This window comes from Muscardinus avellanarius (assembly GCF_963383645.1).
Source record: "Muscardinus avellanarius genome assembly, chromosome: 14".
NCBI classification, from domain to species: domain Eukaryota; kingdom Metazoa; phylum Chordata; class Mammalia; order Rodentia; family Gliridae; genus Muscardinus; species Muscardinus avellanarius.
The window spans coordinates 10,929,823-10,945,722 of record NC_137800.1 but is presented as its reverse complement, the minus strand read 5'-3'; the positions used below and the strand labels follow the sequence as shown (position 1 = coordinate 10,945,722).

Here is a 15,900-nt window from a genome sequence, read left to right as displayed (position 1 = left end):
CTGGAAATGGAACCCAGGGGCTTTCTACCTCTGGACTATACTCCTAGACCTATTTTATACTTTGTTTGGAAACGGTCTCACTAAGTTGCCGAGAGCCTCACTAAGTAGCTGAGGCTGGCTTTGAATCTGCGCAATCCTCCTGTCTCAGCCTCCCAAGCTAAGCATGCGCCACCACTCCCGGCTTCACATATTCACTTTATGTATGCAAAAAAACCCCACAAAGACTTCAAGGCTAATTCAGTTACTACAATGTGGAACAGAATATAAATCCATTAACTTTCCACCATCCCTATGATAGTTAATATAGAAAAAAAGAACCAGGCGTGGTGGCGCACGCTTGTAATCCCAGCGCTTGGGAGGCTGAGACAGGAGGATCGCACAGGTTCGAAGCCAGCCTCAGCTACTTAGTGAGGCTCTCGGCAACTTAGTGAGACCCTGTTTCCAAACAAAGTAAAAAATAGGTCTGGGAGTATAGCCCGGAGGTAGAAAAGCCCCTGGGTTCCACCTCCAGTACCAAAAAAAAAAAAAAAAAAAGACGTACTCTTTAAGTATCTAGAAAAAACACTTCTTAGTGTTTTCTTATGTATGTCATATTAAATCTGAATGTCTATAAAATATAGCTATATAAACAAAGAAGCTCATAATGTAACATCCAGATTTTAGCACTAAAATAATATATCCATTTCTGCCCTAATTTCTTGAACATAAAATAGTAAAAAAAAAATTGCAGCACGTTAGGTACAATGGAATACACTCATCTAAGGTAAACAATACAGTGAGGTATGGCAAATGAGTGCAGTGTGTGCACCGGGACACGCGGAGACGTCCCTGACGCTCGCTTCCACAACTCCCACCCTCAGCGAACAGCCGCCTTCTGGTCCCCATCCTAGTGATGAGCTCTCCTGACATCAACTCTGCATCCCCGGGAGAGGACGCGCCTATTGCGCTAGGATCTTCTCTCCTCACTGGCTTCCAGGTGCATCCCAGATGTGCCCCAGGGGTTAAGTCCTTTGATTGCCAATGGGGATGCCATTCTACCAATGACCTCAGTCTGTTTATGTGTACTCCCATTGATGTGCATGTCAGTGGGTTCCGGTTTGGGCTATTAACAATAAAGCACTAATAAACAGTCTTTTAAAACTTTTTTTTTTTTTTTTTTAAGCCGGGTGGGTGTGGTGACGCCTGCCTGTAACCCCAGCATTTGGGAGGCTGAGACCGGAGGATCGCGGTTCAGGGACAGCCTCAGCTACCTAGTGAGACTTTGCAACTCAGTGAGACCTTGGTTTCAAAATAAAAAAGCTGGGCATGGTGGCTCAGGCTTGTAATCCCCGGTACTTGGGAGACTGAGACAGGAGGATGATCACAGGTTCAAAGCCAGCTTCCCCAGGTAGCGAGACTCTCAACCTAGCAAGACCCTGTTTCAAAATAAAATAAATAAATGAAATAGGGCTGGGGGTCTGGATTGGAGGTAAAATACCCCTGGGTTCAACTCCCCTGTGTACCACAACAAGAAAATGGGGGGGGGAGGAGGGAGAGAGAGGAGAGAGGAGAGAGAGAGGAAAGAGGAGAGAGAGGGAGGAGAGAGAGGAGAGAGGAGGGAGGGAGGAGAGAGGGAGGAGAGGAGAGAGAGAGGAGAGGAGAGAGAGGGGAGAGAGGGGAGAGAGAGAGAGGGAGGGAGGGGGACTTATTCTACAGCTTCCCTGGCACTAGGCTCTTCAACTTCAGCTATTTCCCATGGATGCACAATAGTATCTCATCATGTCTTTTTTAAAAGATAAAATCGAAGCCAGGCGTGGTGGCGCACGCTTGTAATCCCGCTTGTAATCCCAGCATTCGGGAGGCTGAGACCGGAGGATGGCAGTTTGTGGGCAGCCTCAGCTACTTAGTGAGGCCCTCCGCAACTCAGTGAGACCCTGTTTCAAAATAAAGAATGAAAAATTGGGCAGGGGGTGTACCTTGGAGGTCAAATGCCCCTGGGTTCCATCCCCAGACCCACAAAATGAATGAATGAATGAATGAATGAATGAATGAATGAATGAAAATGGAGCTGGGGCTGTAGCTCAAAGATAGAATGCCCCTAGGTTCCTTCTCCAGTAGGGCAAAAAAATAAAAGGTGAAATTGGTCCTATGTGGCATACAGTTCTTCAGGCTTTGACAAAGGCACACAGTTACGAGTATACATTCAAGGTCGAGAACCATTTGGGCTGGGGATATAGCTCAGTGGTAGTGTGCTTGTCTAGCATGCGTGAGATCTGGGTTCCATCCGGAGCACCACGCGTGTGCCACACATTCACACTCTCACACTCACACACAACTGCCTGTCGGCTCCCCCAGATTCTCACATGCCCTTTGTACTCGGCCCCACAAGGCCTTGGCGAGGACTATGTCTTTTCTGCCCTTAGAATTCTGCCTTTATCTGGCTTATCAGAACTACCAGCCACATTTTTCTGATACTCAAATTTTATCTGTCATAAAGATGAATCCAATTTTAAAAGCCAGACCATTTCTACAACATTCATAATGAAAAACAACCATCCCTTCCTTCCTCCTCTTCATTCCTGGACAGACTCAGCTCTTTATGAAATCTTCCAGCTCTTTGATTCTAATTTTTTGGGTGTGTACATGTCTGCATTTTTAAATAACTCTGCTTTTATGACTTGGTATTTCCATTTTCAATTTTATCTATTCATGTTTATTATGGAAGATAAGGATTTAGATCTCTTACGTGCCCTATCAACCATGTGTACACCCATTTGTCCCTAATATTGGTAACTCTATAGAGATACAGCCTTAATTTAATTAATCAGTTAACTAATTAATTAATTACTGTGCCAGGGATTGAACCCAGGGCCTTTTTTTTTTTTTTTTTTTTACCTCTGAGCTAAATCCCCAAGGCTTTTATTTTTTCTTTTTAATTTTGGAACAGGGTCTCACTAAGTTGCTGCTTGTCTCACCAAATTGCTGAAGCTGGCCTTGAACCTGCAATCCTCCTAAGTACTGGTACTGCTATGTGTATGTGGTACCTGACGGGTTTCTTGAATAATATGTTTTTCTAGAGTTACTTCCTTTTTTCTTGGTTCTTTGTGGTCTGGCCTGCTTCATTCTCAAAGTTTCTTGTGGGAAGTGATTAACTCCTTTAAACCTTGTTCAGCTAATAAATGACAATTATTACTATTATTTAATGGTTGCTTTGATTATGCCTAATGATTCTCCTTGGGTTCCGCCTGCCCTGCCACTCTACCCCCTGTGGATGCCCCCTCCTCCATCACAGATGACTGGGTAGATCCACCGCACTTCCTGGCTGCGAGACTTGGTTGTTCAGGAGGCTGCACCTGCTGATTCCTCCTCTTGTTCCCCAAGATTTTTCTCTTTTCAATCTTCCTGTGCCAAAAACTAATAGTGCCCACCCATTTGTTTAAGCCCAAGAGCTTGAATTTCTCCCCTGTTCACAGCTCCTCCCAGCAAAATCATGAGCAAGTCCCGTTGATTCCAAATATATCCTGCGTTTTTTCCCTCTATCTGTTTCACTGCATCCCCAAGTCTCCTCTAGTGTTCCTCTTCCTACTAAGTCTTGCCTCCCACGGCGCTCTTTTTAAAGCACGATGACATTTCAGCCCTCCAGTGCTTACTATTGTACTCAGAATAGAATGCAGATTCCTCCATCGGCGTAGGACACAGCTACCTGAGGGGACGCATCCTGGCGGGCATCAGCATCGCCGCCGGGGGAGTCTCAGGAGCCCTGAGCCTGGTGTCTGTGAGGTCAGAATCCTGGGGGATGTGGCCCAGGCATCAGTAGTTTTTAAAGGCCCCTGGGAGTTCCAAGGGCAGCCAAGGTGAGGCCCAGGGCTCCTTCTCACCTCCCTGGCCCTCCTCCCTCTCTACCTCTTTCACTGAGCTGTGGCAAGGACTTTGTGTCTGTGTTTGAACCTCAAGCTTACTCTCTTGTCTCACAACTTTCTCACTGGATTTGTTTCTTGGAGGTTTCTTTACCCAGATCTTCGTGTGTGTGTGTGTGTGTGTGTGTGTGTGTGTGTGTGTGTGTGCATTAAACCCAGAGGCATCCTACTTCTGAGACACACCCCACTTTTTATTTTCAAACAGGGTCTCACTAAGAAGTCACTCTTAATGTCTAAGGGGGTTTACTAAGTTGCTACGGTTGGCCTTGAACCTGTGATCCTCCTGTCTCAGCCTCTAAGAACTGGAATCCTAGGCGTGCGACGCCACGCCCAGCGTCCACACCTATTCTTACAGCTGGTTCTTTAAAGCTTCTCTGAGTGATCTTTTCTAAGGACCTGGTCTAATGGAGCGTCCCAGGTTCCCAGCTCTCCTGACCCCTCTCCTCCTTCCCCTCAGTACTGTCATGATCTCAGATCATCTGATTTATGTGTTGGTTTGTACATGAGAGTTCAATCCACGCGATAATGCTTGCTGTCCGCTACACCACAGTGCTTGGCTTAGTGCTTTATAAATAATTTGTTGAGTGACTCCAGGCAGATGGAGAAGAGCCAGGGAAGAGCATCCACTGGATAGAAAGCGGCGGGACACTGGGAGGGGGGTGCAAGGAGCGCGGCCGAGTCTTGACGGCTGGAGACTGCGCAACGCCAGGCAGGGTGACTGTGTTGTGTTGCTATGGTGGTGGGGTTTTATTGGTGTACTGTAGTCTCCCATGGTGAGGGACTCCATGGAGATGCTCACAGCGCTGGGTGCCCTCCCCAGCTCCTCCCTCTCCCCCTCCTCCATAGTGATACTGAGATCGGCCTTGATGTCTTCACGTCTGTGCACAACAACCTCAGTGGAAGTGTTCCCTTCACTGAGTCTCCCTCCCCCACTACTCTCTCCTAAGCCCCTCCATGCTCCACTTGGACAGGAGAACTAAGGGCCTGAATCTTTTCAAATCAGAAGAAGCAGATTTTAGCCGGGCGTGGTGGCGCACGCTTGTAATCCCAGCATTTGGGAGGCTGAGACGGGATCATGGTTCGAGGACAGCCTCAGCTACTTAGTGAGGCCCTTTGCAACTCAGTGAGACCCTGTTTCAATATAAAGAATAAAAAATCGGGCTGGGGGTGTAGCTTGGAGGTAGAATGGCCCTGGGTTCCATCCCCAGGACGGGGGGGGGGGGTACAGCATCTGTAGACTGGGTAGAGGGAGCAGCTCAGTAGTAGAGTACTTACCAAGCATGGATAAGGCTGTGGCTTCTATCCTTAGTACTGCAAAAAGAAAGAAAGAGAAGGGGCGAGAGGGAGAGAGGGAGGGAGGGAAGGAGCTGCCTTTTCACTGAACCGCTTGCTGACACCTTCCCTGCCTCCTCGTGTTGTGACGCAGCCCCATGCCCGAGAGCTTGCCATATTGAATCGTAGTTTTCTTGCTTTAAATATTTGGGGTTAATCAAAAACGTCTGTCCTTGCTTGTGTCTCAACCCAGATCTGTAACTCAGAAATAGCACAGACTCATGAGCTGTTACCAGATCCCTTGTGGTTATTAGCAGTTGAATTTATGAAGTAAGAATATGATGGAAACCCCAGAGATGGACAGAGTTCTTTTTCTGCCTGAGGCCAAGGAAAAGGAGCGAGCCCACTGTTTTCAAATCCGGCAGGATACTTGTGCTTTCTGGATAGTAGTTATACACAGGCTACAGTTCTAGAGAAAAGCGAGGAGGTTACAAAGAAAGTTTTTCAAAGATGACAGGTTGAGGAAGCAGAATTCTCTGATGAGTGGTTTATCTGTTTACCAAATAAACATAAAGTAAAAATAAAGTGTTTAAAAAATACTGTGTTTAAAAAATAAAGTGTTTAAAAAATACTGTTTACCAAAGTGCATCGGATAAAGTCTGCCCTGAACATGGATCAAAGCCTGTATTGTGACATCTCGGCTTTCTCAGGCTGGATTGGAAACTGCTCGGAAAAGTGGGAGAGTCGTTTCTCAGCATGGCTCCAGCTGTGCCTGGACGCCAGGTGAACTTGAAACCCAGCAAGTGCAGGTGGACGGGTGCAGAGCTGGCTTGTTCCTGCTTCTCCTGATCTCTTACACTGGCATCCTACATGGGGACCGGTGTTACTTGTCCAGAAATGTTTCTCCACCATGCGCCTTGAAATAGACAAATCCACAGCAAAGTACCTCACTCTTCCCCGCAGAAAATAGCAAAGTCCTTTATTTATTTTTATTTTTTTGGTACTTACTGAGGATTGAATTCAGGGGCATTCTACCTCTGAGTTATGCCCCCAGCCCTATTTTTTACCCTTTTATTTGAAAACAGGGTCTCAGTGAGTCGCAGAGGGCCCCACTAAGTAGCTGAGGCTGGCTGCAAACCTGTGATCCTCCTGTCTCAGTCTCCCAAGTACTGGCATTACTAGCATGCTCCGCCACGCCCAGCAGTCCTTTGAACTTTTGAATACCGCTGACAAATTAAAACGGATGCAGATAGTACTGAATCTATGGCCAAAGAAGGTGAATTCAGTTTTCTACTTAGAATATATACTTCATAGGTTATGCGACTATTTTCTGGTTACTTTCATATAGAAAAAAAAAATAACAAGAAAATTCTAGAACCCTCTTGGCAGATGCTTGAAGGTCAAATGACAGTTTGTATCTACTCTTCTATACTTATGGCTGTCCGACAGCTGCGTGCTTTTACAACTAAGCAAGGGGACCACGGTGATGTCTTAACTGATGGCCGTGGGGATGAGGAAAGTCATTCTAGTGGGCTACCCATAGGAGATTTTACTATTAAATATTTATGGACCGATTAAATTGGATAGCCCTTCTATCAGATAATGAGTAGATAAGGAGTAGAAAAATGTCTAGGATATGGAATTCCATATCCTTATGGAATTTTTATTGTTGTTTTTTTTTGGGTTTTTTTTTTTTTTTTTGTGGGTCTAGGAATGGAACCCAGGGGCATTCGACCTCCAAGCTACACCCCAGCCCTATTTTTTTATTCTTTATTTTGAAACAGGGTCTCACTAAGTTACAGAGGGCCTCACTAAGTAGCTGAGGCCGTCTGGGAACCAAGATCCTCCGGTCTCAGCCTCCCCTATGCTGGGATTACTAGAATGTACCACCACGCCTGGCAGGAATTTTTAAAAAGAAATCAAAAGCTTTACCTAAAACCCCAGCAGGAAATCCCATAAAATCTTTTGATTGATTTAGGAGTGCTTTTATAGCATTATCAAATATTGTTTTATAATTTGTTTGAGGTTTTTTAGGGGCAAATATTTATATAGCTAAGGTTTGCTCTTCCAACTTAAGACTGACCCAGAATGATAAGTTCTTAACCTAGAGATGCAGGAGAATAAAAGCAAATGTAAATTATTTCAAAGTATCGATGGTAGTAGATGGTACAGACAATGACAGTCCATATTTCCATGTTCATTCAGCAAAAACGTGTTTTGCATGACTATGAAGAGAAGGTGTTAAGAGGTTCAACTGTTGTACTGTTTTTGTTCTCAAAAAAGGCAAGATGAGTTTGGTTCTAAGTGAATTTTAAATCCTGTAATTATACTGGGTGTGATGGTGCACACCTATCAGCCCACTACTTGGGAGGCTCAGACAGGAGGATCCCGGGTTCGTGGCCAGCCTCAGCAGCTTGTTAGAGTCTCATCAACGCATTGAGACCCTGTTTCAAAATAAAAATTAAAAAATAGGGCTGGGGCCGTTGCTCAGAGCTAGAATGCCCCTGGCTTCAATCCCTAGGGGATTTGGTACTGAGTTCAGTACTAAAATAAATACAAAACTGCTATAATTGTTAAGAAAATACCACTCTAAAATAGATCTGGATTTTTATTATGTAACAGATCAAACTGTTCCTATTTTAATATACTGTCTGCCAACTCCCCAACACACTCTGACTCTCTTGGTACTAGGGGTCGAAGCCAGGGGCATTCCACCTCCTCGCTCCACCCTCAGCCTTCTTTATTTTTGATTTTGAAGCAGGGTCTCAGTGTCTGAGGGTCTTTCTAGATTGCTGAGGTTGGCCTCGAACCTTCAATCCTTCTTTTGTAGCCTCCCCAGTACTAGCATTACAGTCATGCACTACCACACCCGGCAGCCAATGATCTCCTGACTTCCGTCTCAGTATTTCTAATAGATCGTGAGAATGTATATTGCTAATATCTTTATATTACCCCACAAAACCCTAAAGATTTTGTATTCTCTTGTTCCCTGACAGGTTGGTACCGAGGATATACCCTGCAGAATAAATCTAAAAAGGTACGACCGTTTTGCCTGAGCTCTGTCTACTAGTTTGCCTTGTGCTGTTCAGTTTCCTTACCTGCTCTGGCCTCGTGTGCTTCCTTTTTTGAGGGTTCTTCTTTTGATTTGAAAGCATATTCTCTCCACCCATTGCTCAAGAATAATAATGTAAGGAAGCTGGGTGTGGTGGTGCGCACTGGTAATTACTGTACTTGGGAGGCTGAGATGGGAGGATTATAGGTTTGAGGACAGCCTCAGCAATTTCGGGAGGCCCGCCATAACTTCATGAAACCCTGTTTCAAAATAATAAATAAAGTAGGGCTGGGGCTGTCGCTCAGAGGTAGAATACCCCTGGGGTCCATTCCCCAGTAACACACACACACACACACACACACACACACACACACACACACACGGACATCATATTGGCTGTATTCAGAAATAGAATACCCCTGGGTCCATTCCCTAGTAACACACACACACACACACGCACACGCACACGCACACACACGTGTACACCCCATTGGCCGTATTTCCCAGTAGCCAACTCAAGGAGAAGGCCCTGGAAGGCTTCTTGCCCCCTGTCTCTCAAGTCTCCTCTGTCCTGGTGCTGAGACAGTGACGTCCCTGATGGAGCCGCCCTCAGGGAGGGAGGAAGCACTCCTTCCCCCGTCCTGTACTTCCAGTGCCAAATCCCAGACCTGAAGGGCCTCCCTGTTGCCCGGGACGCTTTCCTTCATTCCTAGACAGACAGACTAGACTCAGGGCTCCCAAACTGAGCCTCGCAATACATTGATAATATAGCACGAAGTAAACACAGTGTGTTCTGACCAACATCTTAAAAAAAAGGAAATGAAAGATGAAGTTGGGGATAACGGAATGCTGTTTGGGAGAAGTGTTGTATTAGGGCATCCATTTTAATGATCTCATGCATTTTCTATTTTGTGTGTGTTCTTCTGGGGATGGAACCCAGGAACATTCTACCTCCAAGATACATCCTGCCCAGCTCCTTCCTTTTCACGGTATTGGGAATGAAACCCAGGCGTTCCATTCTACCTCCGAGCTACACTCCCAGCCCTAGTTTTTATTCTTTAATTTGAAACAGTGTTTCGCTCAGTTTCAAAGGGCCTCACTAAGTAGCTGAGGCTGTCCGTGAACCTGCGATCCTCCTGTCTCGGCCTCCCAAACTCTGGGATTACAAGTGAGCTCCACCACGCTGGCCGCACACTGCATGTGTTTTTAATTATACTTTACATATATGGCAGCACTCGTTCCTCTTAAGAATGTATCTGTTGTTCTTCATCATGGGCAGAGTTTGAAAAATAGCGATCCGGACGGTTCCCAGCGTCAAAGCTGCTAATCATCAGGCTAAGCAGAGTCCCTTGGCCACCTTAATCCCCCCTTGGTTTATTTTAGGGTAGTCAGCGCTTTTCCTTTGATAGTGCCAAAACACGTCAGCACTTTCTTTTGAAAGAGCGAAATGGTGAGGGCTTACTGTCACGATTGGTTCACTTGCCAAGTCGTCAGTTAGGGAAGGGTGGGTTAAGCAGTTTTGAGTTTATCAAGTGAAAAAAAAAACTATTTTTTTTTGTTTGTTTGCTCATTTTTGGTGCCTGTGTGTGAGGGGTACTTACTGGTGGGGTTGGGGGTTGAACCCTGGAGTGTTCTACCACTGAGCTACACCCCCAGCCCTTTTTGTGTTTTATCTTGAGACAGGGTCTTAACCAAGCTGGCCTGGCTGCTTTGAATTTGTGAATGGGATCGCAGGCCTGTGCCTCCTCCAGGCTCCTGCAGTTCTTATTCTTCAAACACAGCAGGAATTAGAAGTAATCCTCTGCTGGCCGGCAGATACTGAGCAGCCAGCTCTCAAACAGCACAGCTCCCCGCCCCCAAGCCCCTTCCTACAGGGGGGAGACCATGAAACCAGCCTCCAGTGTGACTGACGTTGTTCATTCTTCTGTGTGCGTGCGCGTGTGTGTGCTGTTTGTGACTGTGTGTGCGCGTACACATGAGTGCAGGAATCTATACTTTTTTTTGCTTTGATAATTATTTTTAATTTATTTATTTTTGGTACTAGGGATCGAGCCTAGGGACACTCTATCTCAGAGCTCTACCCCTAGCCCTTTGTTTCATTTTTTTGGTTTTTGTTTTTGTTTTTTTAAACAGGGTCTCACAAGGTTGCTGAGAGTCTGACTAAGCTGCTGAAGCTGGCCTTGAACCTGCGATCATCCTGTCTCAGCCTCCCAAATATTGGGATTACAGGCATGCGCCACCACACCCGGCTTAAAAGTTAATTGAAATAAATAAAAAGCCATTCACAGACATAATCATATGAAACAAAGAACACACAGAAGTCTTGATTTTTAACCGGCATGTATCACTCCTCTCAGGGAGTCTACATGTCTAAGGCTTCTTTGCAGCATAGACCTTGACTCTCAGGCCTCCCATGATTTCCTAACATAGCACATTCCATCCGGCTAGCTTGTAGAGTCTCACTGTCTGCTTTGACAGGTAGATGGACAAGGTGCTCTATGAGGATCTAAGTGACTTCTGGATGTGTTTTTAATTTTTTAAAATTCATCAAAAGCTCCCTAAAACCCTTCTTTGAACTTCAAACTTCCCATTTTAGGAGACTTACTTCAGTAAGAGCCTCTCCTTGTTCTTGATAATTAAGGTAGAAACTTTATAATGCCCTTATATGATGACAGCAAAATTGAAATGCATTTCTTGTGGCGAGATCCTAGAAAAATAGATTGGATTCAGTCAGGGTCAGTCCTGAATCCTGCTCGGCTCTTGACCTGCGCACTCCATGAAGAAGAGATTCGGCCCATCAGAAAGGCTCTCCTCACTCTGGGTCCCTCCTTCGCTGTCTCAGGGGAAGAGCTGGTAGAAAGGCCTTTTGTCTTAATGGAAATTCTTGGTGTCCTTTATAAGCAGACCTGGCCATTTAGAGAGGTGATAAAAGGAGCCAGAGGCTTTACAAGTCAAAGAAGCCAAGAGCTCTGCAGAAACTGGCTATTGATCCTGGCGGGACTGTGGGATGTGGATAGGGGCAACGTCTAGAAAAATCATTAGTTGTTTTCTTTTCAAGTGAGTGGGCTGCATTAAGAAAGGAGAAACAGACTCCAGAGACGGGCTGTAAATCAAAAGTGCATGATCTGGGTCGTTTGTGAAAACCTATGCTCTGTGTTTTGGGTATCATGGTGGCCTAGGAGAAGGTCTCCGAGCATCGAGTATACCAGAACAATGGACTGATTGCCGATGGTCAAGACATGATGTGTCCAGGAGTATTTGTAGACTACAAGTACAACAAAATGAATATGCTCTTGATGTAAGCATCATCATGAATATTTGTAGACTGCAGATAAAACAAATATTCTCTCAATATAAACATCATCGTGTCTGTACAGCAGCACAAAGTAGCTGCTTGTGCCTGGCTTAGATAGCACAAAACTATCACTGTTTATAAATCTGAATACTTATATCTTGGCTCTTCTAGATCTTAGGAGGGACCAATCACCAGATAATGAATGCCTTGATTTTTTATTGGTTCTTTACCTTTGTGAAAAACTTCCCGCAAAGATATTCCTTTGAACTGGCAATGTTGGGTTTGGGTGTGTGTGTGTGTGTGTGTGTGTGTGTGTGGAGTTTTTTCCCTTTTTTCTTTTGGTTCTGGGGAGCAAACCCAGGGCTTCACGCACACTAAGCATATTCTGCCACCCAGCTCCACCCCATCCCTGGCAATGTTCCATTTATCTTGACCTTAACGCTATTTTAAGCATTCATTCCTAATCCTCCACCCCATTTTGATGAGGTCTGGGCTTTTTTTTTATTGTGGTGAAAAAATGTATAACAAAATTTAGCGTCTTAACCTTTCCATGTGTATGTGTGACACTGGAGATTGAAACTAAGGGTGTTCTACCTCTGAGTGATACCCCTGGCTCTGTTTTATTTTTTATTGTGAAATCGGGTCTCACTGACTTGCTGAAGGCCTCACTAAACTGCTGAGACTGGCCTTGGATCTGTGATTCTCCTATCCCAGCCTTCCCAGTACTGGGATTGCAGGTGTACACACCACACCCGGCGCATCTTAACCGTTTTTTAAGTGTGCAATTCAGTGATATTAAGCACATTCACACTGTTGCCCACTATCGCCACCACCCACTCCCAGGATCTTCCCAGCTCTCGTTATCCACAAACTCCCCTTTCCCCCAACCCTTCAGCCCCTGGCATCCCCCATTCTACCATCCATCTGTGAATCAGCTGTTGCCAGGGCCTCTCTGAAGTCCTGTTCTGCCTGGCTTATTGCACTTTGCCTTAGTCCTCACGGTGTGTCTGCACAGCCAGGCCTGCGTCACCACAGAGGGAGGAATCAACCAGCCTTGGACCTCAGCTCAGCGGACAGGAGAAGCTACCATGGTTCTTTAGGCAGCTGGGGCTTAGACCTAGAGCTGTGCCCCTCCAGAAACCGGGCCCCAAGTGAATCACATACACACTCACTATTTGGCTTTTACTCTCTGATCACTTTTCCAGAATCATTCTACGTTTGTTTTTTGTGTTTTTGTTTTTGTTTTCTTGTTGTTTAGTGTGTATGTGTGTGAGTGTGTGAGTGTATGTGTGTGTGTGTGTGTGTGTGTGTGTGTGTGTGTGTGTGTGGTGCTGAGTATGGAACCCAGGAGCATTCTACCTCCGAGCTAGCTACATCCTCAGCTCCGTTTAATTTTTTATTTGGAAATAGGGTCTCACTAAGTTGCAGAGGGCCTCACTAAGTTGCTGGGGCTGACTATGAACCCGTGGTCCTCCGGTCTCAGCCTCCCCAAGCACTGGGAGTATAGGCCTGCACCACGGTGCCCGTGAGAGCCCCTCCGCATTTGCTTCCTGTAGTGAGAGACATCAAGGTCACCTCCAGAGCACTGTTCTTGGTCCTATCAATCATGGGATTGGAATGATGCTTCCCGGTGCCCCCCCACCTGGCTCTTTATGGAAGCGGGGAGAGGGTTTGTGGCTTCCTGGCCCTCCCTGCCTGGGGGAAGGGAGGCCCCTGTGCTTCTGACCTGAGCGGTTGCAGGCTCCCCTCTGTCATCACCAGGCTGGGGCAGCTTAATCCCAGATGTTCTAGCTGTTTCCTGTTTTACTGGCAAAGGATAAAAAGGGAGGAAGGAGCATACTGTGCAGACATATATAGCACATGAAACTGGACCCAGGAGCCACCCCCGCCGATGCACACTGGGTGCCCATCTCTGAGTGGCATAAGGGTCACTGGGTGCACGTGCATCTTGAACCACAGCCCGCTGGGCAGGCGCCCCTTACTTGCCCTGTCTGCAGACTTTGTGCCAGCCATTCCTGGGGGCTGCCCGCTGAGCAGGCTCTTCTACCTTGACCTGTTGGCACAGAGGCCGCCTTGGAGCAGAGCTCAGCAGTGCCTTCTCCCATGATGTCTTCTCCCAGGGAGGCATTAAGAAAATTGTGGGTGTAATCGTGCATGACTGTAATCCTAGAATTTGGGAGGTTGATCACAGGTTCAAGGACAGCCTCCTGCAACTTAGCAAAAGACTCTGTTTCAAACCAAAAGAAAAATTTAAAGGGCTGAAGGTGTAGCCTGGAAATAGAATGCCCCTGGGTTCAGTCTCCAGTACCACACACACAAAAAGAAACCTTGTGTGTATGGCTCGCTTCCTGTTGGTTCTTTAGTTTCTACCTGGCAGCATTCCGACTCAATCTTAGATCATTCTAGGGGAGTTTTCCCACATGGCCAGTGTCACAGTACTGAGGGAAAATTGCCTTTTGGGGCCATAAAAGGAAGGGCTATTTGAAATTGGAAAGTACTAAAACTAACCAGGTAATGAGTATCATTGATTTGGGGTGAATTTGGCCGAGAGGAGTTACTTTAGAAAATCACACTAGCCAGGCGTGGTGGCGCATGCTTGTAATCCCAGCACTTGGGAGGCTGAGATGGGAGGATCTTGGTTCATGGACAGTCTCAGCTACTTAGTGAGGCCCTTTGCAACTCAGTGAGATCCTGTTTCAAAATAAAGAATAAAAAATCGGGCAGGGGGTGTAGCTTGGAGGTCGAATACCTCTGGGTTCCATCCCCAGACCCACAAAAAATAAAAAAATAAAAAATAAATAAAAATGAAAAGAAAATCACACTAAAGCCAGGTATGGTGGCACACACTTGTAATCCCAGCACTTGGGAGGCTGAGACAGGAGGATCGCACAGGTTCAAAGCAAGCGTCAGCTACTTAGTGAGGCTCTCAGCAACTTAGTGAGACCCTGTTTTCAAATAAATGATATAAAAAATAGGTCTGGGAGTATAGTCTGGAGGTAGAAAAGCCCCTGTGTTCCACTCTCAGTACCACCAAAAAAAAAAGAAAGAAAGAAAGAAAAAAGAAAAAAAGAGAAAGAAAGTCATACTGAAGCTCTATGTAGCCATAGGTGAGGTCCTTTCATGCGAACCATCTTCTGGCAGGCTGAATTGGAAGAGGTTTTGGGAGCCCACTGTTAAACTCCTTACTATTTTTGCAGCCCTGAGTCGATGGGGGAATGTCTGCCTCTGATTTATACAGTATTTCTCCTGTGCTCTCTTAGCCCCAAATCTTGAATGTTTCCATCACACCTTTGTTGAGGGAGCCAGTCAATGTGACTGATGTCTTGAAAATCTGATAGAAAATTTCCTCTGGCCAAAGTGTTCCCGGTCCTTCTTGTTACCGCTCACGCTTCTGACTTTTTGGCTTCAGTAACCACAGTTCTTCTCTCCGCAGGGCATTTTCCCCGAAACCTACATCCATTTGAAAGAGGCCACCGTGGAAGACCGAGGGTGAGTTCCAGTTTAGGAGACTCCCGAGAAGTGTCGAAGGCCTAAGATTATCATGAAGGATGCTTTGTACGCATCAGTATTTCTCTCATCTCCCTCCCTCTTTCCGCTTCTCCTTTGTGAGAGGGAAATGGATAAAAACATTTCTCCTGATCGAGATCCATTCTCTGTCTTCTCTTGCTTTATTAATTTCTCCCTAAATCCAGGATGACAAAGACAGCAGTAATGAACCAGGGGCCTTTCCTCCTTCTTCTGCTTACCACCTGCTCACTGACTCTGTGTGTGTGTGTGTGTGTGTGTGTGTGTGTGTGTGTGTGTGAGCGCGCACATGCACACATGAACATTTGTGGCTCCTTGGCTGAGTCCTGAGAAAACCCCAATTTAGAATCTGAGAGGGCGGGGGAGGGGCAGAGTGTGGCCAGTAGCTTGCATTTATCAGCTCCGAACTTTGGACGACTCACTGCACCTTCCCTGCCCCTCCCCGATGTTTCACTGCATCTTGGGCAAAACAGTCCTGCCCCCTCCACTGGTTGGCCGAGAACTTGAACTGAGATCCCAGTGAATTCATGTGTGTGACTGCGTTCTGCAGAGAAAATCGGCTCCAGTTGGTGTATTCTCATCTCTTGCTCATCCATTGTTGTCTTGGCAAATGCCGCCTTTGTAGCAAGTAGGGCGAGTGAAGCACTCAACCAGCGGGAGACAGAGGTGGCCGGGTTCCTGGGCTCAAAGGCCAGAGCATCCAGGAGACAGTCAGGAGAAGCAGGCCTGGGAGCCGCGGCTCATAGAGAAGAGCTGGCCAAGGGGAAAATGGGTCACGGCGTCACGCAGCCTCAGAGCTAGAAAGAATAGCCATGGCGCTGCACTCAGCAAACCTAAGTTGAGGACAAGCACTTGTGCTC

At 46.3% G+C, this 15,900-nt stretch overlaps 1 protein-coding gene across 1 annotated transcript in view; it reads left to right on the top strand.

Moving 5' to 3' along the window:
• Positions 1–15,900, top strand: part of DOCK5 (dedicator of cytokinesis 5) — a gene marked incomplete at both ends in the record, with an annotated part of 214,053 nt that overhangs the window by 72,852 nt on the left and 125,301 nt on the right. The window contains 2 exons of the mRNA XM_080709742.1: positions 8,165–8,205; positions 14,949–15,004. Of these exons, the coding sequence (XP_080565868.1) occupies positions 8,165–8,205; positions 14,949–15,004 (97 nt within the window). The remainder of the gene's footprint in view (positions 1–8,164; positions 8,206–14,948; positions 15,005–15,900) is intronic.